Here is a 24,984-nt window from a genome sequence, read left to right on the forward strand (position 1 = left end):
TTTAACCTCGGACTTGTCTTTGTTTAGCTTGTATCCCGATAGGTACGAGTACTTGCTGATTGAGGTCATGAGACCCTCGATTGATTTGGCTGGGTTTTCTGTCGCAATCAATATATCGTCAGCATATGCTGCTAATTTTATCTGAGTATCTCCAAAGGAGACTCCCTGAATATCTTCGTTCTTTTTGATGTCAGTTAGAAGGGGTTCAAGGGCCAAAAGGAAGAGTGCTGGTGAAAGTGGGCAGCCCTGTCTGGTGCCTTGGTAGAGGCAAAATGGGTCACAGAGGGTGCCATTAATTGCTATCCGAGCCGAAGGGGAGGCGTACAGGGCCATCACCATTGTGATGAACGATTGTCTGAGATTGAATGAACGCATACAGTATTTAAGAAAAGACCATGATACCTTATCGAAGGCCTTTTCAGCGTCCAGGGTGATCGCAACCATCAGGGATTGGGAGTTGTTAGCTTTCTCTAATATATGGCACAGAAGTCTGGTGTTGTCATTTGACATCCTGTGTTTCAGAAAACCAACTTGCGACAGGCTTATTAATTTGGGAAGAACAGCGTTTAGTCGGTTCGCTAGGATTTTGGCACATATCTTGCAATCAAGATTTATCAAAGCGATGGGGCGGTAGTTTTTGGTGTGGAGCGGGTCTTTTCCCTCTTTCGGGATCACGACTATGTTAGCTTCGCTCATAGAAGGTGAGATACATCCACTGGATGCTGTAGAGTTGAGAACAGTGTGGAGCGTGGGGGTAAGTTGGTTTTCAAAGGCTTTATAAAAAGATGCAGTGAAGCCATCTGGGCCGGGGGCTTTGTTATTTTTTAAAGATTTGATGGCCTCTGCGATCTCTGTTTTACTGATGGTGGAACCTAATCGTGTTTTGTCAGCTTCCGATAGTTTAGGAAGGTCGAGAGACTCAAGATAGTCGGTGCAAGCTGCTATGTCTTGCGATTTGTCATTCTTGTAAAGCTCTTCATAGAAGGATTTAAATGTATCTAGGATTTTAGTTTGATTGGTGTGGGTAGTATTTGTGGCGTCTTTTATTGATGAAATGGTTGACAGCTTTTGCTTATGTTTGAGATACGAAGCCAGCAGTTTACCTGCTTTATTTCCTTCGCAAAGTTTTAGGGCTTTGAAACGGTTAATCCAAACGCCCGCTCTTTTACTAGTTATGGCATTGTACTCATACTTCTTTTTAGTGAGAAGGTCGAGGGGTTTGCGATGTTGAGGGTTGGCCTTGTGCTGGTCTTCTAGGAGTCTGATATCTCGTTCCAATTGTTCCAGGTCTTTGTTTAATGTTTTATTGGTTTTAGCTCTAATATTTATAATGACTCCACGGATTGTGGCCTTAAGAGCGTCCCATAGAGTGTTAGGTTTGGTATTAGCGGTATCGTTTAGGAGTAAGTATTCCTCGATGGCGTCCGCTATCTTGAGTTTGTCCTCTGGGTTGGTAAGAATTTCGTCATTAAAACGCCATCTTCTAGGCGGGCGAATCGAGCGGGAGCCTGCAAGTTTGGTGTGAATACATGCATGATCGGACACCACTTTGGGGGCAATACCAGTTTCTTCAATCAGGTGCGCGAATGAGGTGGATAATAGGATGAAATCAATACGTGAATAGGAGTTATGTGGGGCAGAGTAGAAGGTGTAGTCTCTCCCATCGGGGTTCTGTAGTCGCCAAGAATCTTTGAGACAGTAGCGCTCACAGAGACGGAGAAGGGCCCCATGTGACCGTGAGGGGTGGAATGAGCACTTGGATTGTCTGTCTAGTAAGGGGTCTAGGGGTAGGTTAAATCGCACCCCACTATTAGTAGCTCATCTTGGGAGATATGTTCGATGGATCGAGAGACTGAGTCCCAGAATGTGGGATCATCGGAATTAGGGCCATATATATTCACTACGTGAATGGGATCATCTTCTCTGCGTAAGTGAGTCACTAGTAACCTACCATCTGTATCGTGAGTGTGTGATAGCAGTGTCAGGTTGGCATTCTTAGACAACAATGTGATTACACCACCTTTCTTTTTTAGCGCAGGAGAGGACAGGACGTGGGACGACCAATGTATGTTAAGGAATCGCAAGTCCTCCTCAGAAAGCTTGGTTTCTGGTAGAAGAACTATGTCTCCTTTTGTTTTTGCTAGATAGTCGAACACTTTCCGCCTTTTCACCGGGTGGTTAAGTCCTTTGACATTTAGTGATATTACTTTAAGATCGTCTTTAATTGAGTTGGAGTTAGCCATCGGTGAAATGTTTTATCGCTCGGTGGGAAGCTGGCGGTGTGATGTGCGACAAACGGGGTGTTGTGGCAAGTTCGGGCGCCTTATTCTGACAAAATCGGATAAATTTCAATGCAACCTTTATTGACAAGACGTATAGGTACAAGTGTTGTGATGCGTGCCTGCAGCCTGGGTTGTGGAAACAATAAGGGATAAAGTGGACTTGGTGTGGTGAGTTGTGTGTGGTAACTCTGTGAAACATAAACATTAGCATAAAAAACAGAATGTGATACAAAATGAGAAGGAACCTACTGAGACTCTGCCAAGTGACTGCTCCTACATCCTCTCTTTTTTCCCCTTCCTCTAGATGACCCCTCCCTCTCCCCCCATCCCCCCAAATACGTACGTAGGGAGTACGACAACAGTACCATGCTACGTAAAACAGGAATAACAATAACAATACTGAGTGCATATTATCAATCCCAGATGAATGTAGACGGTTAGTATAACCAACAAGAAAGCGGCATAGAACAGATTTTTAGCAAAATACGAATAACAGGCCATAAAAAGTTTGACCTTATATGAAGCAAATAGGTAAAGAGCAATTTTGAGATTATGAAAGTATCTAATAGACACGACCATGGTATACCCGTTGGGATGCGCTACCCCCATCATGTGTTAAGTTTGTGGAATGTCAAGATCCAGCGTGGAGGCGCTACCTTGAGATGAGCAAAATGTACAAGAGTACCCATTGGTCTAAATTTAACAACTTGCGTGAGTCATAAGCATTCAAACATCGTAAATAGTCACATGCTACATGAAGTCACTGTGCTTGCCAGAGGAGGCCACGCTTACAAACTCACGGTACTGTGGAATCGATGAGCCTGGCAGGCAGAGCTTAGGAACCCGTGTCAAGAGCCGAGTAAAGTTCTACGGAGGAGAATCCCGTTGAGGCAACCGATGCTGGACCACTGGAGGAATGAAGAGTGACATGGAACTAACTGGCCCCGTCTTGTTGAGTCGGACACGTGGTCTTCCTTTTGTTGGAGAGGCTGGTTGATTGGTCCATTTCTTGCGTTGGGCATTCTTCGAGAAGATGCGCCAGGTCTTTCGGGTCCGTGAAGAATCTTGGACGGCCATTTATTGTGATTCTGAACTTGGCTGGTCCTGCGAAAGAGAAGGGGATGTTCTTGGATCTAAGTTTAGGGCGGAGGTCCAGGAAGCCCTTGCGTACATCCACTGTGTCTTTGGAGAAGTCCTGCGTGAAGATGATCCTGTGGCCTTCCCATGTAATGGAGTGATTTTTCCTCGCATATTGGAGAATCAGGTCAGCGTGTTGATATCTGAGCGGTTTGCAAATCATTGGCCTGGGGCCTTTAGCATTCCTGCTCGTGAAGGTAGGGATCCTATGCGCCCTGTCCAGTTCGAGGCCATTTGGGAACTCAGTCTTGGTAATCATGGGGATCCATGATTCTAGAAAGGCCACGCAAGAGTCAGCATCATTTTCCGCGTTGTCTGGTATGCCGAAAATTCTAACGTTCCCCCGTCTGTTGCGGTCCTCCAACTCCGCATTATGGCGTCTGAGGGTGTCGGTGGTGTCTTCCAGGCGCTGGATCCTGGACGCTGATTGTCGCGATAGATCCTCCACATCGCTAATCCGTTGTTCTGCGGCTCCCAGGCCTGAGGTTAAAGCGCTCATGTCGGCCCTAATTGCGGTCATTTCAAGTTGCATGGAGTCTGTGTTAGCTTTGGTTGATTTGGAGATATCCGTAAGGTCTGACAGTTTCTTCAAGATCATCTCCATTGTAGTCGTCATATCTGCTTTGCTTTTGATGGGTGAGTCGGAAATCAAAGGTTCTGGTTTCACTTTTTTTATGATGTTCCTGTCTTCTCTGAATGCCATTGTGCTAGGGATGGTTGGCACTATTAAACCTCGTTGTTCTTGTGGGCAGTGTCCAATGCGTGGGTAAGAGATGGTGGGCAGGAGCTTAAAGCCACACGGCTCCAAGGGTGGTATCAAACAAGAAAGAGTTAAAGTTAAAGGGACTCACTTATAGAGGATCACCCCCGTGTGGAAGCAATACCAATAGCGACACTCCAGCGCACATTCCCCAGCATTCCGCCTCCATGTGGTAGTAATAGTCACTCCTCAGCGTTCATTCCTCATGTTACCTTGATGAAAGTACTTTGTTGGTCTGGAGGCTGGAGGCAATGTTGGACGACGAGGACCGAGGACCGAGAGAACTTCCAGTCTTTGCTAATTGTAGAAGATAAGAACACTCAAGTATTACACTGCAAAAGCAACTGGCACTGGAAGAGTGCAGCACACTGAAAGACTAAAATCAAAACATCAGCAAGGTATCTGATACCCCACATATACACTAGTAACTGCGGGTTAGGACTTTTGGTAGGGTTTGCAGCCTGCAGTGGGTTTGGGTTCATGACCTTGCCAAAGGCCCGGCCCTGAGGACAACTCCCTGCTCAATCTGAGTTTAGACGGCTGCAGCGGGGGGCTTGGTCAAAGGACCTGGATGGGTGTGTGCAGTGGGCATTTACCCCCTGCGATGAGGTTGGGTGAAGGGCCTGGAGTTCAAGTGCAATAGCCGACACACAAAGCACATGGCCGAAGACCATGTGCAGTAGGGGCTATCTGCATAAGAAGGGTTGGCTGCAGGACCTGACCTCTTCCACAAAGCTGAAATTGGCAAATATGGGTCAGGTGTGGACCTCTAATATGTCTGTGGGCAGACCTCTAGAGGGGTAAAAAGGGGTCCCATTGACAAACCCCCTCAGACATCCCCTGCAAATGGATGCAGACACTCACTTTGCCTGCCGCGCAGAGAAAGAAGGTGCGGCTGATTCAAACAGGTGCTCCAAATTTCACTGATGCACCGTGGCAGAAATGGGGGCAGCGTACCTTTTCTATAAGATGGGCCCTGGTGTTAAAATGTCTTCAGGCACTTCAGGGGCAGCAAACATTGGTGCACCTACATCTTCCTGTCGGTGATGCTTCGCTACAAGAGACTATTTTGTGGTCCATACATTTCATTGATTATACATTCCGTTATTTATGAAGCTATATTTTATTTTTTGCTCCACAACTATTGCATATTATATAAGTGATGATCTTGGTACTGACATTTTTCTGGCAGTTATCTGGAGGAACTCCCAATCTACGGATTCAAGAGTCTTTCTAATGTCTTCCTCGTCCTCGACATCCTGAGGGGTCTGGAGTCGTTTATTATCTCCTCCAGATGCCATATTTTTAATGATGTTGCCCCAAAAGAAGGAAATACACAATTAAATAAGGCTTAGAATCAGAAAGGTCTGCACTCAGTGAGCAACAGTTCTAAAAGGATCTCAAAGAGGAAGAAACTACTTTAAGGTTTAAGAACAGAGTGATCAGCACCAAAGCTTTACTAAAAGACATAGGTACTGCAGTAATAATTTCTGGGTACCATGGTACCGCACCACCTAGAAACAAAGACATCTTACTAAAATCGAGCAGAGATTGTAGTTATTTGTGCCTGTGAGGAAACTCCTTGGATCAAACTTAAATAAAATGATATCTTCATAGTAAAAAACACATAAAAAAAAAAGTCTGGGTTCTGCGGTACTCCCATGGGATGAGTAAATGGGGGGGGAGTAAAGGTCTTGCGTGAGGTGACGTTGCACTCTGTCATTGGTGCTATGATACCCACGTGAGTACCATGGTACTTAAGCAACACAAAAATAAAAAAAAATTAAAGCAGCCATTTGATTTACTCAAAGAATAAGCCCATAGCCTTTAGAAGCCTTCTCAAATGGTTTTTCTTACCATCATTACCATATTGGTGTTTTAGAGAGGCTGTTAGAGGTAACTGCAATCAAAGTCCCTCGTGGCCTCCCACAAAACTGGACACCAGGAGACAACTAGCATAACATTTGCCAGGCCTATCAAAGGTACAGCATCAGAAGGTGATGACATTATTGTCATTTCGCCAACTTCTGCAGCATGGCATTACCCGAGGCCTGAGAAAAAATCAGTACTAATCCAGTTTTTTTAACTTTCAGCTGGCCAAAAAATTAAAGTGCGCAGGAGGTTTTGTGCACTTTGTGCAACTATGTGCTCCATAGAGGAAAAGCTTGACAATTTCCCTTAGTAACCAGTGGTACATGGAAGCACCCTAAGGCTGTTCATCCCAAAACTGTAACTTGTGCTGAAATTCAAAACAGTTGAGCGGCTAGAAGACAACAGGTTGCTCGATTGGAAGTGCTCTGTCTACAATAGGAGGAAACTGATGAGAAGATGTAACATTCTCAAAAGTACTTCAGGCACAGCCTCAAAGTAGTGGCCTCTGGGGAAACTAATACAAGAATACTTTCAAGTGCATGGAAGACCATCTGCACACAGAACACAAACACACCTATGGAACACACAAAAGAAAATAAATAAATAAGGTTACAATAGTTTCAAATAATTTTCAACTATAAAAAATACAAAGCAAAAAACAAAAAGTTTGAAAAACATACCAAAAAAAATCAAACTCAAAGTATTCATTCAATCGCTTCTACACACACAAAGAAAGGTTGTGCGTAGTCGGGGGCAGGATGGATGGTCTCTCAGAGTTGGGCACAATGTGTAGTCAGAGACCAGGCCCTCTGCCCAATACTGTATTGCAATTTACCATGTGCCATTTGCAGAGGTTCTTCCCATCGGAAGAATGAGTTAATCATTCTGAATGTAGAATATGATTAAAAAAAAGCTCAGCAATTTTCTACGGTTAAAGTAATGTTCTAGATGATTAGTGGTGAGACCAAGAGGTGCTGCTCCTCTAGGCCGCAGTGCTCATTTCCATCCACAGTGCAGTTGCTGCTCAACACAGCCGCATGGCCCTGTATGCTTCTTGAATGAAAGTGAGTCAGGGCTAAAGCGTGAGAGAGAAGAGGGGGCTGAGCCCTACGGAATGCTCATGGAGTGCTCTGAGTACAGTGGCCCTTTTTGTGGTTGTCTACTTCACCCCATGATTAACCACACTCACTGTACTGCCTTTGTTCCGCCGTCAATGCATTCAGCTTACATGGGAAGCCTGGTGAGTTAGAGGTGTGTGACAGGACGGCGACCGGTTGAGTCAGTGTCTGTGTCAGATGGAGGGTGATTGCTGGGGCTCCCCTCAGACAAAGAGATACCTGAAAGAGAACATCTCTCTTTTCATGCCCCCTCCCTCTCTCCGACGCCCAGAGATGGAGTCAATGATGCTAAACACGTTTCATGGCATGCAGAGGTCACTTTGGAAGGCTCCTGAAGACTTCACAGTTACCATAGCTGTTGGTGACTGGAAGAAAATCTTGGAATGTCCCCCATGCTCTTTGCTCCTTGCTGGGCAGACTTGTGGTTCTGGTCTGCAGCCTCTGGGTGGTGGCGGTGTTTTCCTTCTTTTGCCATGGAGGTAAGTGACAAAATCCTTCCTGCTGATGCAAACACAGCTACTCCAAGCCTCTAGCAATCCAGCTAGCTACAACTAGTGCCAAGATCCACCGGACATTGACAGGACATTGATTTGTTGATTTTACATCACTGAACGTCTTGAATCCCCTTGAGATCATCCAGAGCTGCCAGGACTTGCGGTCACCAAAGAGGCCTGTGGTCTGTGTGCCCGAGGTTCTTTAACCACACAACCTCCTTAGCCCTTAACCACTTTAAATACTCAAAATGTTCTCTGCCAGCCCAACTCTTCTTGCCAGAGCCAACCCAGAGTGAAGCCTGAGCCAGAACAGCGACTTCCCCACCTACATTGCTGTACTTGGTACTTAGTGTACTTGCTGCTGTACTTGGTGCTTTTAAGTCCTTTGCTAGCCCTGCTACATCTTGCTGTGCCCTCCAGTGGTTTATTTGGAAAATAAAAAAGTGTGGGGGATCTCCTCAGGAGGCAGTGCTAACAGGAGAAATGTGCTGGGGCAAACTGCCTCCTGACTAGATCCCGGGCACATATTATTCTGGAGAGGACTTGGCCTAATGGCTACAGCTGCTGATTTTGGAGATGGGGAACCAGGTTCGAGTCTCGGCGTGGCTCACAATCCCGTGATTCTGTGGAAAATCACCTGCCTTCCAAAGGTGTGTGTCCTTAATTGGTGCTATAAGCACCGGTACTGAGGATTAGGTGCGGTGCTGAGAACCAGGAAGCACCTGCTCAAATTAAGCACTGGTGCCCTACAGTATCTCCTGAATTTGTTTTTATCTTCAGTATTTCCATGTTACAGGAGGGGGCCTGGTCTAGCTTAACTGAGTTGACGATTTCTGCCATATGTGTCAGCATGGAGAAGCGCAGAGCTCTGACCATTGAGGAATCAGGCCACAGAGTTCTATCCTGGATTGGTTTCTACAGAGAGCAGTGGGTTTAATTAGTAAGAAAATCTACCTGCGGAGTTCTGGTTATCCCTTTCATCCCCTCTATCATTTCCCCCCCTTGGGATACCCAGCCACCACAAGCAACAGCGCCGAGAAACTTGGTGGTTTCCCCAACATCAAGGTCTCACCTAAACACCGGGGCATGGCCAAATATGCGCCACCAGAGGAGCAAGATGTCTCCCAGCGAGATCAGGTGACTCCCCTTCACCCCGTCTGAGCCCTGTGCTAGTTAAAAGAGTTGGAGGCAAAAGGAAGAGTGTAGCTAATCAATCCAAGGCAAAGAGGCTGTGTACTCCGGCCCTCATGGTGGAGAGTGTTGCCAAAGACAAGGCACCAGCTAAGACATCTGAAGGGCTCAAGGACTTGTACGATAGATTTGCAGCAGTAGTGTCAGAAAAGTTAGAGTCCATCTGCAAGCGGCTGTAGGCGGTTGAGTCTGGAATCAGTAACCTAACGAAGGTAGTGTTTCCGAAACCTGCAATACCCAAACCTCACACATTTTCCCCCACCACCATGGTTATCATTCCTCTTGTCATCCAAGGGTGGTGTGGTGGAGGTGCTTCCTGCAGCTACAGCTGCAGATTCTGATGCCAGGGCCACAAGGGATAGCTGTCCCATTTGCAAACCAATAGGAAGGGAGTTTTCTAGAATGGAGATCTGACCTAAAGAGAAGATGTGGGGGGAGGGGATGCGAGAGCGGAGCCACGCACAAATAGTGAATCAGGTCAAGGCCACAACTTTATCTCATTGAATCTGCCTCCAGATTCCATTCCAACCCATACCGACCAATGTAGCTCGCACAGTTAAGGGGGCTGAGGAATCCTTTTCCCAATTAAAAAATAAAGTTCTACACTGACTGTGCTCGCATGCTGGCTTCTCCCCTTTACATGCCTAGCACATAATTATGATTAATAGAGTGGACTGGGTCTGGCCCCTGCCCAAATCCTATAGAGGTGATTGAGTTGTTGTTAACTTCAATGTCCCTTCCATTGTCTTCAATCTCCTTAATAGCTGCACAGAACAAAATTGGGCTTGTTGAAATATCTCCCTCCTGCCACTGGGGTTCTTTTATCGCCATCTCAAGAGTAAATCTGGATTTGCCCTGCATCCTGCATTGTGCATTAGCTGACCATCAAAGTTGGCCACGGGGGGAACACTGTTGCCAGAAGAAAAATCCCGCCACAATAGAATGTCCATCCTCTCCATCAGTGATTTATTGAAGCCACCGTCTGGGTTGACCGGCCTTGAAAGCACAAGCAACAGTTCTACAACAGAGGGAAATATTCCCATGCTTCCTGACCCGGTGCGTGATTCTTTGGAATGGCGTCCTAGGGAACAACCCTTTCTTGCCCAAACTTCTGGGCCCTGATGATAATTAACATCTGCAACTGGATTAGTAGTTATAAGCAGGAATCGAAAATCTCCAACAATTGGATAGTGTTCTATGTGACCACCATTGTAACACCCACCATGTGGTCATATCAGGGGACTTCAACCTTACATTTGAGCCAAACAATCTGGCAAGTGAATTGTCTAGAGATGAAAACACTAATTGCAGTTTACTGGACCTTGTCTGCTCCACTGGAAGACACTTTTCCAGAGCCGCATTCCAGATTAGGTATCTCACCCTATCACATGTGTTCCAGGTATGCAATGGGCAATCTCCTTCCGACAAGCTGATTGCACTGACATTTAAAAGAGGCCCATACACTAGCACAGTCAACTGCATTTTCTTGGATGTAAGGCAGAGGAGAGCAACCACAATCCCTTGGTATTAAGATTAAAAGAAGCTATGACCCTCCCCTGCCCTGTAGCCACTGAGCAAGCTGCCATGCAGTTCATGGCCATTAACAACAAGAGGAATGTGAAACAGGAAACAGTGGGTTTCTCACCCGAGGGAGTCAAGGAGTTATAATCATTTTAACCACCCATATGGATTACATGTATACCAACTGGGGGGGAAATTAGGTGATAATAGCAGAGCACAATATGGTATTTGACAAGTTGAGGTACCTTCTCACCAAGGAGATTAGAGGGGTTGCCCAAACACAATGTAGACTAAGGGATAGTTTGATGGCCAGTGGAAAAACTAAAGGCAAACCTGCTCAAATCTATAAAAGAGGGGGATATGAATGCTATAAGGGGAAACAGGGCTATTAATTAGGCCACCCTAAAAGAAGCAAAAGGAGCGTAAGAACATGGCATTTGGTCTGACCTACTGAATACCGCCGAAGCTAATGACCAGAGGAAATTCTGGGCATTGGTCAGTAAGATCAATGGGAGGACAGGCAGACCGGTTGAAACATTTATTGTACCCTGTGACCGAGTTTCCCATTTTGGGAGTTTGTACTCCCCTACCCATTCTCCTGAGCCTGGTCCTGCTTGTTGGGGCTTCCACAATGTTATGCCACAATCCATTCCCCAGTAGTTTTTACCATGGAGGAACCCAAGTGAGCTGAGCTTTTATTCAAGCCCAAGAAAGCTCCGTTGACGTGTTCAAAGCAGACCCTGGGGTGTGGCTCCACTATATTAACATGGTATCCAACTCCATCGCGATGGAGGGTGTGATCTCTCAATTGCGAAAATAGGAAGAGATTGTGCCCATTTTTAAAAAAAGGATCCCAGTCTGCCCTCCCACTACCACCCTTCCAGACTGATTGACAATTTGGTAAATATTTTTGCAAGCAGGTGCTAGGGTGATTGTATAGCTGTGAGGAAAACCACATTTTTTCAGGACTACAAGCAGCAGCTGCGGCCCATACAGGTAAGAGCTGTGGGGGTGGGGCCGGGTTGAGGGGGGGGGGGGTATTTCAACATATGACTGTGAGCGAAAATTAAATAAATAATTAATTTTCCCTCATGGTCGTATCTCGAACCCCCACCCCCTCCCCCCCCACCGTGCCCCGCCGCTCTTACCTGCACAAACCACGGCGGACAAATAGGCTTTAGGCATAAGACCAGTGCGGTTGACCAGGCCATTCGCTTTCTCCCTGTAAAGTGGAAAACGGTGGACCTGACAGCAGTGTGATCTCTATGTGGCATTTCAGTAGAAACACTTTACATTTATTCTGCTAGAAGGGCATGAGTCATACCATTACTGCATAGTGTGTTTTGCAGAGAAACTTGAATAAAATGTTATCTATAAATTGGGAACCGGTAAAGACTCTAAGATGGAGCAGAAGTTGTACAGCAGAGGTCAGCTTATCCAGAAGGCAGCTCAGGATACAGTCAGGTGCCTCTAACTACCTGTTTGGGATATTCAAAGTCTAGATATCAACAGCACAACCGTTGCAAGCAGGAGGATACAGTGCAAAGGAAGCTACTTCCAAAGAGTCTCGGTGGGTTTGACTACTGAGTCAGACTATGGTGGGAAGATGTTGCCTAAATTATCTGCTATATTTGCCACATTCCTTGTAGTTTAAGGTTGTTTTCCTATTGGTGTGGCCATTGTGAGGAGGGCTGGTAAGAGAACCCGGCCTGCAGATTATTTCAATATTAATTTTAGTATTGTTGATAATGATCCATTTAAGGCTGAACCAATATTCTCCTGCAAGCAAGCATGGTCCTACCCATTGATGTTAGAAGCGTTGAAGTCCATGCAGTGAAACATTATCGTTTTCAAAATGTATGTTTATTCAACATTAATATTAGCATTAATAGACATGGCTTACCATAACCTCTCTTTTTTAGGTGCGTGTGACCGGCCCAACTTTGACAATATGGATATGTCTTTTAATAAACAACGTTATACAGAAGGACAAACTGTATCCTTCCGCTGCTACCCTGGTTTTTTCACTCACGAAGGATCCGAGGCTGGAACAGTAGAGTGTCTTTCAAATGGACAGTTTTCTCAAGCGACATGCATTCGTGAGTAATTAAATATTTCAATAATTGCTTTTGCGTGGTGGAACAGGTACGTGGATTCCTACAAATCAGCACAAACTCCCTCTAATTTTTTCTAACATGGTTAAGATTTGAATAAGGGCCCATAAGTGCATTCTTCAACTATTAGTATACTGATCACTGGCAGGGAAGTCCCTATGTGTCTGAATCCAATCTGGCCCACAATTGTCACATCAAGGAAGCTGACAACCTGAACTAATTTCAGGCCATCAACGTGGTTATTAGTATTTTCATGTACTCTCTGCGTGAGTGGGTGTAAGGTGTTTGGGCCATCGTTCACTGCATGGAATTTTTAACTTCAGTGTGATGCTGCATGTTTGGGCTCTCTATGGGAAAATACATTGGCTGGGTGTTACCTCTGCACTCCTTTTGTTATGTGCCCAGGTTAGGCCCAAGTAACAATCAATCAATCAGGGAATATTAAGTGCGTTACTCACCCATGAGGGTCTCAAAGCCCTGAGGGGTGGAGGGGGGTCAGCAGATCCGTTCAGCGGAAGAGCCAGTGTCATGGTTTTAGGCATGCATGCCTGCTTGAACAAGCAAATGCGGATGTGAGCCTCCGAATATGCTGGAGCACTCAATGAAGTCAAGCTGTTGGTCGGCGGTCTAGCCTTCCTCCACTGGAAACTGGCACCAGTATGACAGCGCTTCCAGGGGAATCCGCAAAACTTCCTGCGGTGCCCGCCGGACCGCGCTTTGAATTAACGCCTTCACCCCGACAAGTCTGTTCCTCGTGTCAGCGGACCTTTGCACAGGTAATGCCTACGCGCTGGAGCGCTAGCATTCAGTCTGTTTATACTTGCTTCATTCCATGTAACTGAACTAGCGCAGGAGTGCTGGTCCCGCTTTGAATTCAGTAGTGAGTACTGGTGCACTTTATTGTACTTCCTTCTCGAGGAGTGAGCGCACGCATGCTCTCCTCGCTACCCGGCTACTTTCATGGGGCACTAAGAATAGCCTTAGTCACGCACCCTGGAACACCAGTTATTTTGCCTTTCTGCATGTACTGAAGCACTTGCGGTTCTCTTTCATTTATATGAAGGAGCGCCCTTTCTTTCCTTTGCCAGTCTGCAAGCCCTGGATTGCTTGCAGTTGCCTTTCACCTACTCACAGAAGCGCTCTTCTTTCCTTTACTTGTCTGCACGCGCTGGAGTGCTTGCAGTTGCTTTTCACCTATGAGCAGGAGCGCCCTTTCTTTTCTATCCTTGCTGAAGACATCTTGATCTACCTATAGTGCCACATATAAGACGGTGCCTCTCGAGAGATTCTGGGAACACAGTAGGCCATCAAACCACTTTTCAGGATGATATATTTTACTTCACTAGCATCCTCCTCCGGTTCCATCTTTAACCTGGTCAGTACATGCATTTACTAGGGTACGGTGGGAGACGTGGTGGTTGTTCATGTCATCTCGGCGAGATCACTTCACAAGCAGAAGGTACTACTTGTGGGGTCCTGACAGCCAGGTCTTAAGAGTCTTCCTGAAGGTATTCAGGGAGGGGAGCTTCAGATGTCTGCCGGTAGTTTTTTCCAGGTCTTGCTGCAATGTGAGAGAACGATCTTCCGCCTGCTCTGGCTCTGTGGATGTGCGGGGTTTCGGCCAGTGCGAGGTTGGCAGATCGGAGGTTTCTTTTGGGTACGTGGAAGTTTATTCTGTCCTTGAGGTATTTGGGTCCATTGTTGTGTGGGCATTTGTAACAGAGCTGCACATTTTCTTACATTATCCTAAATTTGAACAATAACATTTCTGCTGCATCCTTTTGCACACTTTCACATGTGTGACAATGTTGGATTAGTTTCTCTGAAACTACTTATGTTTATTCATCCAGCTTCGTAAAACATTATCACGATGCTGACAACACCATATTCAAGCCCCTTTTACGCAGTATATACAAATGTTTTTCTTTCTTCATCCATGGTGCTACAGGGCTATTCACATATCCATAACATCTCTAATCTACATGCACATAGCCAGGCTGCTTTCTATTATCAAAAATTAGTATCCCTAAAGATGAGCAAAGGAGGCACTTCTGCTGACACCTGCATGCTGGGACTCCACCACACAGCGGTCTGACATCTACTTGAGGAGTATCCAGTTTGTGACCCAGACGGGGTACTTCATTAACTCCCCACCAGGGAATGGGGTTGGATCACCCCTTGGGGGGACGCCTTATGAACTCCTGTTTGGTGTGAGTATGTGGGTACCAGACCTCGATAATGTCAGTGCAGTGGTGCCAGAAACACCATATGACATCAATTAACTTTTGGGTGTTTTACTGGAACTCATTGAATTCAGGGGCACTCAAAGCAACATCCAAGTAAAACGCACCACCACTGGAGAAGTGAAGGTTGTACCTGCAATAACTGCCTGGGTCTGGAAGATTGAAGACCTGGTCAGAGAAAGAACTGTGGGCAAAAAAGAATTTGGGCCATCTTACAGAGAGCCTGTACCTGTCCTGGCTGTTGAAGGTACCAGAACTGCCCTTTTTCCACCCGTTGTCGGTCACCTAGACAAAAGGTTTGTCTCCACTGATCGGATCAAACCACATTATGTGGTTGATTCTCAAAAGTAGGCCACATGGGTCCCTGGGTGGCTGCCACACTTCTTTCGCTACCATCTAGGAAGTTCAGATGGAAGCTTTCATAAGGACAGAAGATTCCACTCTCCAAACAGAAACAGTTAACAACAATAAGGTATTACTCCTTTCCTTTTAAACAACTACAACTGTACAGTCGTCAAGTGCAGAACTCTTATTTCGAAAAATTGACAACATTGATGTGAATATGCCACAGGTCGAGTCATCTCGCAATTCTACAAACCCTGCTGAGCTGCCAAAATTAGACCAGACAGCGTCTGGCTATTTGGTTCATCGTGACGTCTTTTCATCTGATTTATTTGAACCTGAGCCACCAGCACCACCACATCTCCCTTTCAAACTACAAGTGAATGCTCTCTACCTTTGGCTAAAAAAGACATACTTTGTTGCTCCTTGCTTACATCTCTGGATTACAATTGGATTACTTTTCCTGGTCCTCTGGATTGGTTTGGTTTTTTCCCTACTATTGAATGGAGAGTATCTTCCAGAAGGCTCTGCAATTCAACTTGTGAACTTGGTTCTGAAACAACATGCATCATCGCACCATGAACAAAGGATCATGTTCATGGTAAACATTACAGCAGTTACAGTTACGGAAGGAATAGTGTGGGATAGGTTATCATATGATGTGTATGGTCCCACTGAACCTTTACAAATACTATATTTGTTTAAGATTTCCTTAAATAATATCATCACCTCTAGTACTTTCTCTGACGTTTGGGACATTAAAACTGTGCACAATTTGCTTGCAGATCTAAAGCAATCAGCTGCATTTTCTAATGAAGAATTGTTTGATGGTACATCTAATTTTGGTAATATGTTCTGCTATCAAAATTGTGGTCACCATTTGTTACACAAAGCTAGTGTTTTGCATCCTGTTCATAATTACACCCAATGGGAACATTGCCCAACACCACCAAGGTAGCTCAAAAGCATTTGCACAAAAGTTTGCTTATTTTTCTGGTTTTGACATATCATACCCACCTCTTACTACTATACGGTTGCACCAACACCTGCAAAGAAAAATATGCTAACAAACACCAAGCTGATATACTCTGCTTCCTTTATTTCCCAACTGTCAGTACAGGGTTTCAAATTCTGCAAAGATACCATAGACACAAAAACTTTTGGGGGAACAGAAAATTAGACTGTTCGGGGAACTGAGGCCTTATTCAGAGCATGCCTAAACCACATCAGATAGTTTTCCTGAATACACAGTGTAACAGACTTCCTGTCTTGGAATAGCCTTCTTGAAGGATGTGGACGCACCTCAGATTCCCTCTTTCACACGCTTTGAGGGTCGGCATCAACTAACAAGATGCAGTTAGGATGCACTTGATACAATGATGTGAAATGGTTCTTACAATTCATCAGACCCAAATTGGGGTACTGGGGTAGGATCATCCATTCGAGGGATTCTTGGCAGGACACCTACACACACTGTAGGTAGACATAGAGTAGGGTTCTGCATAGTAGGAGTAAGCATGATTACTGCCTAGTTTATATGCATGCAGATGTACACTGTTTTAGTACCATGGTCGAACTGTTTACTCTTTTGGTGCTTGTAATCACTTTCATCTGATTCTGTCTACTGATTATTACAGCACATGTATTCTATACAAGAACAATGTTGGTTCAATAAATATGTTGAAAACGTTCCTCTGTGTATTCTCTGTATATTTCTCAGAGGGCAAAGAGCACAAGTGACTAAGCAAAAGGTCTTGGGGCCAGATGTACAACGTTTTTTGCATGAGCAAATGCGTTTGCGCATACAAAAACCTATAGGTGTATGTACCATTCCAAAATAGTGAGTCTCAATTTATTTGCAATTCGCTATTTTGGAATTGCGACTTGCTATTAGGAAGGGGCGTTCCCTTCCTAATAGCAAGCACAACCCCATGTAAAAAATTACAGTTGCAAAATACCACCCTCTTCAAGAGGGTGGTAATGAGGTTCCAAAAGGGAAGGGGTCAAAAGGGAAAGAGTGCCAAGAGGACCCCTTCCCCTTTGCAAATGCAGGGGAAAATATTTTTTAATGGCAGGCAGTGGTCCCTGGGACCACTGCCTACACTTAAATAATAAAACAAAAACGTTTCGTTTTTTTCTTTTTTAAAAGCATCCCGTTTTTCTTTAAGGAAAATGGGCTACATTTAAAAACAAAACTGCTTTATTTAAAAGCAGTCCCAGACATGGGGGTCTGCTGAGCCTAGCAGGCCACCATACCTGGGAGGGCCTGCCATTCCCAATAGGGTCTCAAATTGCGAGAGGCTCATTAATTTTCATGAGCCTCTCAATTTGCGACCACATTGGGAATAACTAACAGTGTAAAAATACTGTGTACATTGGAAATAGCGCCTCACAAATTGTGAGTCGCAAAACACTCACAATTTGCAAGGCGCTATTTCCATTGACGTACATCTGGCCCTTGATCTGTTTCCATGATCCCTTAGGGGTCAGGCTTGTCATGTTCCATAGTAGCCAGAAACCATTTGCTCCCTGGTAAGGTTAGGGGGGTTAGTGGTTGAAGTGTAAGCTAGCTGATCTCTGGGCCAACTTATCCTGCTGGGGTGCCCGGGATCAGTCTGGGCACCTCACCCTAAATTTATGTTGTCCAACAAATGTGCAGATTCTGCAGATTAGTAGGAACTACACATACTTTGATGCATGAGCCTGAAAGGCAGCCTGGCATACTCACTGACAAAATGTGGTTAATAGTACCTGCGTGCACACTGAGGATGTGTGGATGAAATGCATTTCAAGGTATTGTTCACTCCAGTGTGCACAATCAGGGGGAATTGAATTTTAAACCCCAGTGTAATGCGGAATGCTTGTGCTCTTTCTATGGTAAAACAAATTTACTAATTTTTGCCTCTTGCACTTTTTAAAATTTGTTTGTGCATGCTTGCTTTTGGAAAGTGAGTTATTAGTAGAAGCAAATGTGCATCTATGATTGACAGTAAGGACATTAACATGTTCTAAGGCTCTGTACAAGTCTCAAAAAATATTCCCTAGCTCATCCCTTGGTAGCCTGGCTGCAAGCAGGCAGGCTGAACTTAGGAGACAGGTATGTTAAGCATTTCAAAACACATATTACAGTAAATATTAAAGACACAACACTCAAAAAAAATCCCACACCAATTTATAAAAATAGGAAATACGTTTACCTTTAAAATTACACCAATTGACAAAAATTCAATGTAGGGAACCAGAGATATGAGTTTTTAAAGATTTAGCACTATGTAGCACTTAAAAACCTATAGCACTACTCTGGACCATGTGGTCGCTTGACTGGAACAAAGTCAAAGTTTCAGGCCTACTGCAATGGAGCACAGCTCAGTTACCCCTCGCAGTAGGTCTCAGTTGAGATTTTACCTTCGGACTTGGAAACATTTCTAGAGCTGTTTCTGCTGGGGTTTCTTGATTTTCTCTGCCAGTCTGGGTATGGTGAGGGTATGCTGGCTTGCTTTCCATGGAGCTCTCTATCAAACACTGGGAGCCGTACCTACGGATCTTTTCAGTGGGACGAACCAGCTGGCTGGCTCGCGGTTGAAGGTCGCTGGCTTGGCTCGCTCTTGCGGTTGAGTCGGTCCCTTTATTGGCTTTTTTTCACAGTTCCTACAAACTTTCTGTAACTTCTTCCTGAAGTTCCTCTTGATGGTCCAAAGTGCCCAAAACACAAACCAAAGGACTGGAAGATCCAATATGGTCCTTGAAATGTTGATATCATAATTCCCACAATGCATACTGGACATCAATAAGTGAGTGATTAGGTGTCTCAGTGAGTGTATGGGTGAGTGACTGGTTATGTGAATGGCTGTATCTGTCTGTCAGTTGGTGTCTAAGTGGCTGATTGGGTGTGTGAGTGGGTACATGAGTTTCTGTCTGGGCTAGTGAATGCATGCGTGTGGGGCTGTATCGGTGAGTTAGTGTTTGTATTGCTTTGTCAGTGAGTGAGTGCATGTGCCAGTGGTATATGGGTGAGGAACTGGGTTTGTGAAAGGCAGTATAGGTGAGTGATAGGGTATATGAGTGACTGTATGTATGAGCGAGTGAATGTGAGAGGGGCTATATGGGTGAGTGTGTGCTTGTGTTAAGGTGAGTGAGTACACGTTAGTATCTGTATGCGTAAGTGTGTGAGTGAGTAAGTGGCTGTGTGATTGACTGTCTGGGTGTGTGAGTAGGTGTGTGAGTAGTTCTATAGATGACTGATTCAGTGTGTGAGTGGCTGTATGAGTGTATGAGTGGATATGTCAGTGGCTATATTAGTGAGTGTATGAGTGGCTGTATGGGTGAGTGAGTGGATGTGTCTGTTGATCTATGAATCAGTGAGTGGCTGTGTGAGTACTGGTATGGGTGTGTGAATTGGTTTGAGAATGGCAGTGTAGTAGCTGGAGTGGGAGGATGAAAGGTTATATGGGGTGTGAGTGAGTGCGTCAGAGATTATGTAGATGATTTTATCCATGATGTCATCAGTGATGTCATTTGAGCTGTCATAAGTGATATCATCAGTGATGCCCCTGACCATGTCATGAGGGATGTAATATGTGAGGTCATTAGCAGTGCATTACAGAGGTGTGAGTTATAGTTAGCTCACTAACTACAACAGCTGAATTCCACTGGTTTTGTGAAATCTGTGCCTAACTGTAAAGTCCCTATAACGGGATGTGGCCTCCGAAGACCTCTTAGCAATCAGGCTGTGGGACTTATTTGAGATAACAGGAGGGGTCGTTGGTCCCCAAGGAAGTCCTTGGGGGCCAACTACTCATCCTGTTACCTCCAATAAGACCCACACAGTGGAATTGCTGAGACCTGGTAGGAGGCCACACTCCCTTTCCCACCACTTTGCAAATGCGCCTCCTACCGCACTTTGCTAGGTAAATGAAGTCCCCTTGGCTATTGAGGGCCCTTGGGTGCCATCTTCCCCTCCTATTACCTCCAGCAAGTCCAACAAAGTGGGTTTGGAGAGATTTTCAGTGGCCACTCCTCCTTTCTCCATCACTCTGCGAATGCACCTCCTGGCGCACTGCTAGTTGGGTAATTATTTCCCCTTGGCTCTTGAGGGTCCTTGAGGGCCAACTAGCCATCCTGTGGCCTCCTGTAAGATCCACACAGCTATATTGCTGAGAGGTCATCAGAGGCCATGTTCCCTTTCTCCACCACTGTGCAAACATGCCTCCTGGCACACTGCTGCTTGGGGGAAGAAGTCCACTGTAGTTCTGATACCCTCAGGAGGCAAGGAGACCTCATCCCCCACCAGCAGTGCACCGAGAGGCACATTTGCAGAGTGGTGGAGAAAGGGGCCTGACCTCCAGACAGCTCTCAGAAATCAAACTGTGTGGGGCTTACTGGTGGTAACAGGAGGTCTTGTTGGCCCCTAAGACCCCTCAGCAGCCAAAGAGACTTCATCCTCCAACCAGCAGGCACCAGAATGCACGTTTTCAGAGTGGTGGAGAGAGGGGGCTGGCCTCCAATGAGTGGCAGATTGTTTCCCCTACTTTTAGGAAGGGGGCCACAAGACCCCCTTTGCCTGGTCTATTTTGGGCCCCGGGGACCCCATCTCCCTGGGCCTCTCCCTTTAAAAAGAAATAATTGAAAAATAAAAGGGGGGGGGGGGTACATGAGGCTCTCCTCCCGGGCCAATTTCAACCCCAGCGACCCCATCCCCCAGGGCTTGGCCTGTAGAGTGGGTGCCCTGGTCCCTCCCGAGGCATCCACATTTTCAATGTTGGGGACTGTGGGGGGAGCCTGAAGGCCGGCGTAGCTTTGAGACCCAGAGAGCTGATAACATGCAACTCGCTGGATCTAAAGCAATCTGTCTGTTTCTCTGCTCGCATGACAGCAGGCAGGGAAACATACACATGTTCCACTTTCAGCAAGCAAGAGCCTTTTCTGCTCCTACTTGCTGAAACCTGAGCAGGTTTGCTCTCCCGCCAAGCCATAACAAACTGCAATGTATCAGGGTGGGCTTAAATCATGGTATTTACACCCACTGAGGCGCAGAAAATGTGGTGTCATACATATTAATAGGAAACAATTCCATATTGGTTTTGGTTACATTTGTATACCAGTAAGATTGTGTTTTCCCTTTTAGGATGTATTATTTGATTATTATAATGGGACAAGTACAATCTATGGGACATGTATGGTTTACAAGATGATGATTGGTTATCTGATGATGTACTTTACTTTGTTGGATTATATGCATAAGATCCCCCGCCCATCTTTTTTTAATGTACAGCCTGATACAAGGAATGGGCTGATAACCATTCGAACTGGATGTAAAATCTGCGATTTGGATTAGAGTTTCTAGCTTGGAGGCATGTATGGAGCGAAACATAATTATACATTATGATTAGGCAGAGTGGTGGGGACATGGGACCTTAGCGTTGGTTATGGAGTCGACTCACACCAGACCAGTAACGGCCACTCGTATTGGGAAGTGGCAGGACGCAGGGAGGCGGAACACAAACAACAACAAAATTAATTATAAATAAAGAAAATTGGCCTTACCTGCTCCAACGGCTGCCGCCTTGCTCCCCATCCTCACATCCTGCGCAGGCTCCCAGCTACCAATCCCAGTGCTGCTCACATGCTGGGAATGCTATTCCCTGCTTGGAGCAGTGCTGGGATTGGTCTGAGTGCCTCGGTTTGGCACTCAGACGTAAACTGGGAGCTTGTGTTGGTTTCCTCACCCAGCTGTAAAACACAGTTTGGTGGGGAAAGGCCTAGGGCACAGGGTGATTTGGCCGGCCACAGAGTGCCAGCCAAACCGTCATGAGCACTTGGCAGTGCTCATCACTCCCACTTCCTCGCTGGTGCTGCACCTAGAGCGTCAATGTAGGTGGTCACGCCCCTCACTCTGCTTGCAGTTGCAGCCTGCAGGACTAAAAATATAATGATAATAAACATGTTTTATTATCATTTTATTTTTGTCCTGTGCCTCTGCTGGTTTTCTGCCGGGGGGTCGCGGGCGACGTACCTTCCACCATAATGGAGGAGCCGCCCCTGTACCAAGCACTGGAATTTAAAGTTAAGTTTAAAATCACCGCCTTTGTGAATATTCCAGTGGGAAGCATAATCATCATGAGACTCTGGGAGCAGAGCCCAATATTTTCAGCCTTATGAGGGCAGTGCGTACCTCAAGGATTAAGACATGATTTATGTGATAGAAATCCCCGGAGGTATATGAAACGCAACATTACTGTGCTTCGATTTTTTTAAAAAGTCGCTTTGAGTGTTCAATTTTAGATTTCTGTGCAGCAGCAGAGGACTCAAATTATATTCCAGTCCACTTTTTAGATCGAGCATTAGCAATGACCTGCTGAATCTCTCTTTCACACATTGCCATTGGCTGTTAGCTGCAGCATTTAGAAATGTGGGCTTCTTATTGGTCCATATTTGACAAAGACCCTCCTTTGTTTGTTTAGTTTTCGTACCGTCGATTTCACTCTGTGAACATTTTATTTGGCCATCAATTAGTACAGAGTGTGAGGGCCTCTTTTCCGTCCTCCCATCTGCTTTTACTTTGCTTTTAGTGGCGGCAACCCGATTTAGCTTTAAACATCTAAATCTAAAGCAGAGGTGCCGCAATTGCTTTAAAAGTAAAGCAATCAAAAAAATGCACATTATTTTCCATTGCTTTACTTTTAAAGCAATTGCGGCACCTGCAATTTAGATTTAGATGTGTAAATATAAATTGCGAGTGCGGACATTGCAATATTTTATTTACATGGGTGTTGGTTTCACTTTACAGCATGGCTCCATAGTCAGTTTAAGCAAAGCCTGTGCCACGCTCATGCGATCACTGGCAATAATACGGCGCTAGGCATGGGCAGTGTGGGCAGCTGCCCAGGGCTTCACACTCTGCCTATTAAGATGCCCCCTACCCCCCCCCCCCCTCGCACAATGGCAACACCTCACCACCCCTCGTGTACTCCTGCTGATCAAAGAGAAAGTAATGCGTCTCTTTGCAATTGGGCTCATGGGAGGGGGCCCCCTCTTGGGGCCTCCAAGAGATGGTGTGGGAAGGCCTAGGGGAGGGGGACACATCTCGGGCTGCCCATTCAAAGACTTCGCTGGGCGCCCATTGTCAGCAATTTAGCTCACACAGGTTTAACTCAGCCCCCAAGCAATTCTCACACCTTCGGTCCGAAATGGGCTGTACAAGAGGTGCTTGGGGTGGCTGAGAGGAGGAGCTGGGGCCCAGTTGGAGTCTGCACAAAGCAGCATCCCCGAGATCAGAAGGTGACACTTATGTAAATTTCAAGGGCCTCGCACATTCCCTTTTGCCCAGGGCCCCGAAAATCCTAGGACCGGCCCTGACTGTGACCGTAGCACAGGCTTTGCTAACGCCGTAGCACAGGCTTTGCTAACGCCGACTAATGCTGGTTATATAAAATGGTGACTGGTCTGCCACACATAGTGCCAATATCAGCCCGCACACCATCCCCCAAATGAACAATATCCCCATCATAAGAATTGGACAAGACAACTTGTTGTTGGGAAAAGTAGTCGCAGGTTTATTAGCATATCATTGCTAAGACATGGTGGGTTAACTTACAGATGATCCAAAGGCAAGCCGCCCCTCGCAGCTTGCCACCTGATAGGCCAAGTAGCCCGCGGCCTTGGCCATACGGTGCTTAGCGGTTGTGGTGAGAGGGTAGCCCCTCACCTGTCCGGTGAACCATTGGTCCACCCTCTAGCTCACACCCCCCCCCTACGAGGGGCGGAGCGGTCAAGCAACCCCCGGTTGTCCAGGTAACCAACCGCCCGTAGGATAACGGGGCGCCGTCGTACCCCCAGGGTCCACCGCACGGATCTCCCAGGGATAATAGGCCTCAGCAGCACCCTTTGTGCTTCTGCATAGGGTACTCCTAAGTACCTTTCGCCTCTGGATCATCATGTAACTCCTCCTGCAACACAAATAACAAGTATTAAAACATAGCACCCCCCCCGCCACCTGAGATGTAGGGTAAGCGGCAGGGAGGGCAACATCGAGGGCAGTCAGAAACAAAGAGACTGCTCTGAGGCGGGGAGAAGACATAAGTACCGTGTCCACTCCCGCCCCCCGATAAAACGCCATGACGTCATGGCAGCGGCCCCCCGGCCGCTGGACACCGGAGGGCTGGTGCGCCTGCTATCTTGTGGCACTACGGTGCCCGCCCTCTTATGAGGGTCACCTGCGGCTCCGTGTCGGGCGGCCTGCATAGTGCCAATATCAGCCCGCACACCATCCCCCAAATGAACAATATCCCCATCATAAGAATTGGACAAGACAACTTGTTGTTGGGAAAAAGTAGTCGCAGGTTTATTAGCATATCATTGCTAAGACATGGTGGGTTAACTTACAGATGATCCAAAGGCAAGCCGCCCCTCACAGCTTGCCACCTGATAGGCCAAGTAGCCCGCGGCCTTGGCCATACGGTGCTTAGTGGTTGTGGTGAGAGGGTAGCCCCTCACCTGTCCGGTGAACCATTGGTCCACCCTCTAGCTCACACCCCCCCCTACGAGGGGCGGAGCGGTCAAGCAACCCCCGGTTGTCCAGGTAACCAACCGCCCGTAGGATAACGGGGCGCCGTCGTACCCCCAGGGTCCACCGCACGGATCTCCCAGGGATAATAGGCCTCAGCAGCACCCTTTGTGCTTCTGCATAGGGTACTCCTAAGTACCTTTCGCCTCTGGATCATCATGTAACTCCTCCACAGCCCTAAATGTGGCGACCGTCACAGGCAGGGCCCCCCACCATAACTACCTCCTATATGCAGCCTGCAGAGCTTAGAGCCTCCTGAATGTCCAGAAGAAATAAGTCCATGCCTAGATTGGACAGGTGGACGCCGTCTTCGTCAAGGCACCCGGGGGCTTTGGCATGGAGTTCCCC

At 46.4% G+C, this 24,984-nt stretch overlaps 1 protein-coding gene across 3 annotated transcripts in view; it reads left to right on the forward strand.

The window, feature by feature from the left end:
• LOC147747719 (coagulation factor XIII B chain-like) overlaps window positions 1-24,984 on the forward strand; it is a 1,426,313-nt gene that overhangs the window by 188,607 nt on the left and 1,212,722 nt on the right. For all 3 annotated transcript variants that reach the window (XM_086955242.1, XM_086955259.1, XM_086955250.1), the window contains one exon: window positions 12,298-12,474. In XM_086955242.1, coding sequence (XP_086811368.1) covers window positions 12,298-12,474 — 177 coding nt within the window. The remainder of the gene's footprint in view (window positions 1-12,297; window positions 12,475-24,984) is intronic.

The sequence above is a fragment of the Lissotriton vulgaris genome, chromosome 1_1, assembly GCF_964263255.1.
Source record: "Lissotriton vulgaris chromosome 1_1, aLisVul1.2, whole genome shotgun sequence".
NCBI lineage: Eukaryota > Metazoa > Chordata > Amphibia > Caudata > Salamandridae > Lissotriton > Lissotriton vulgaris.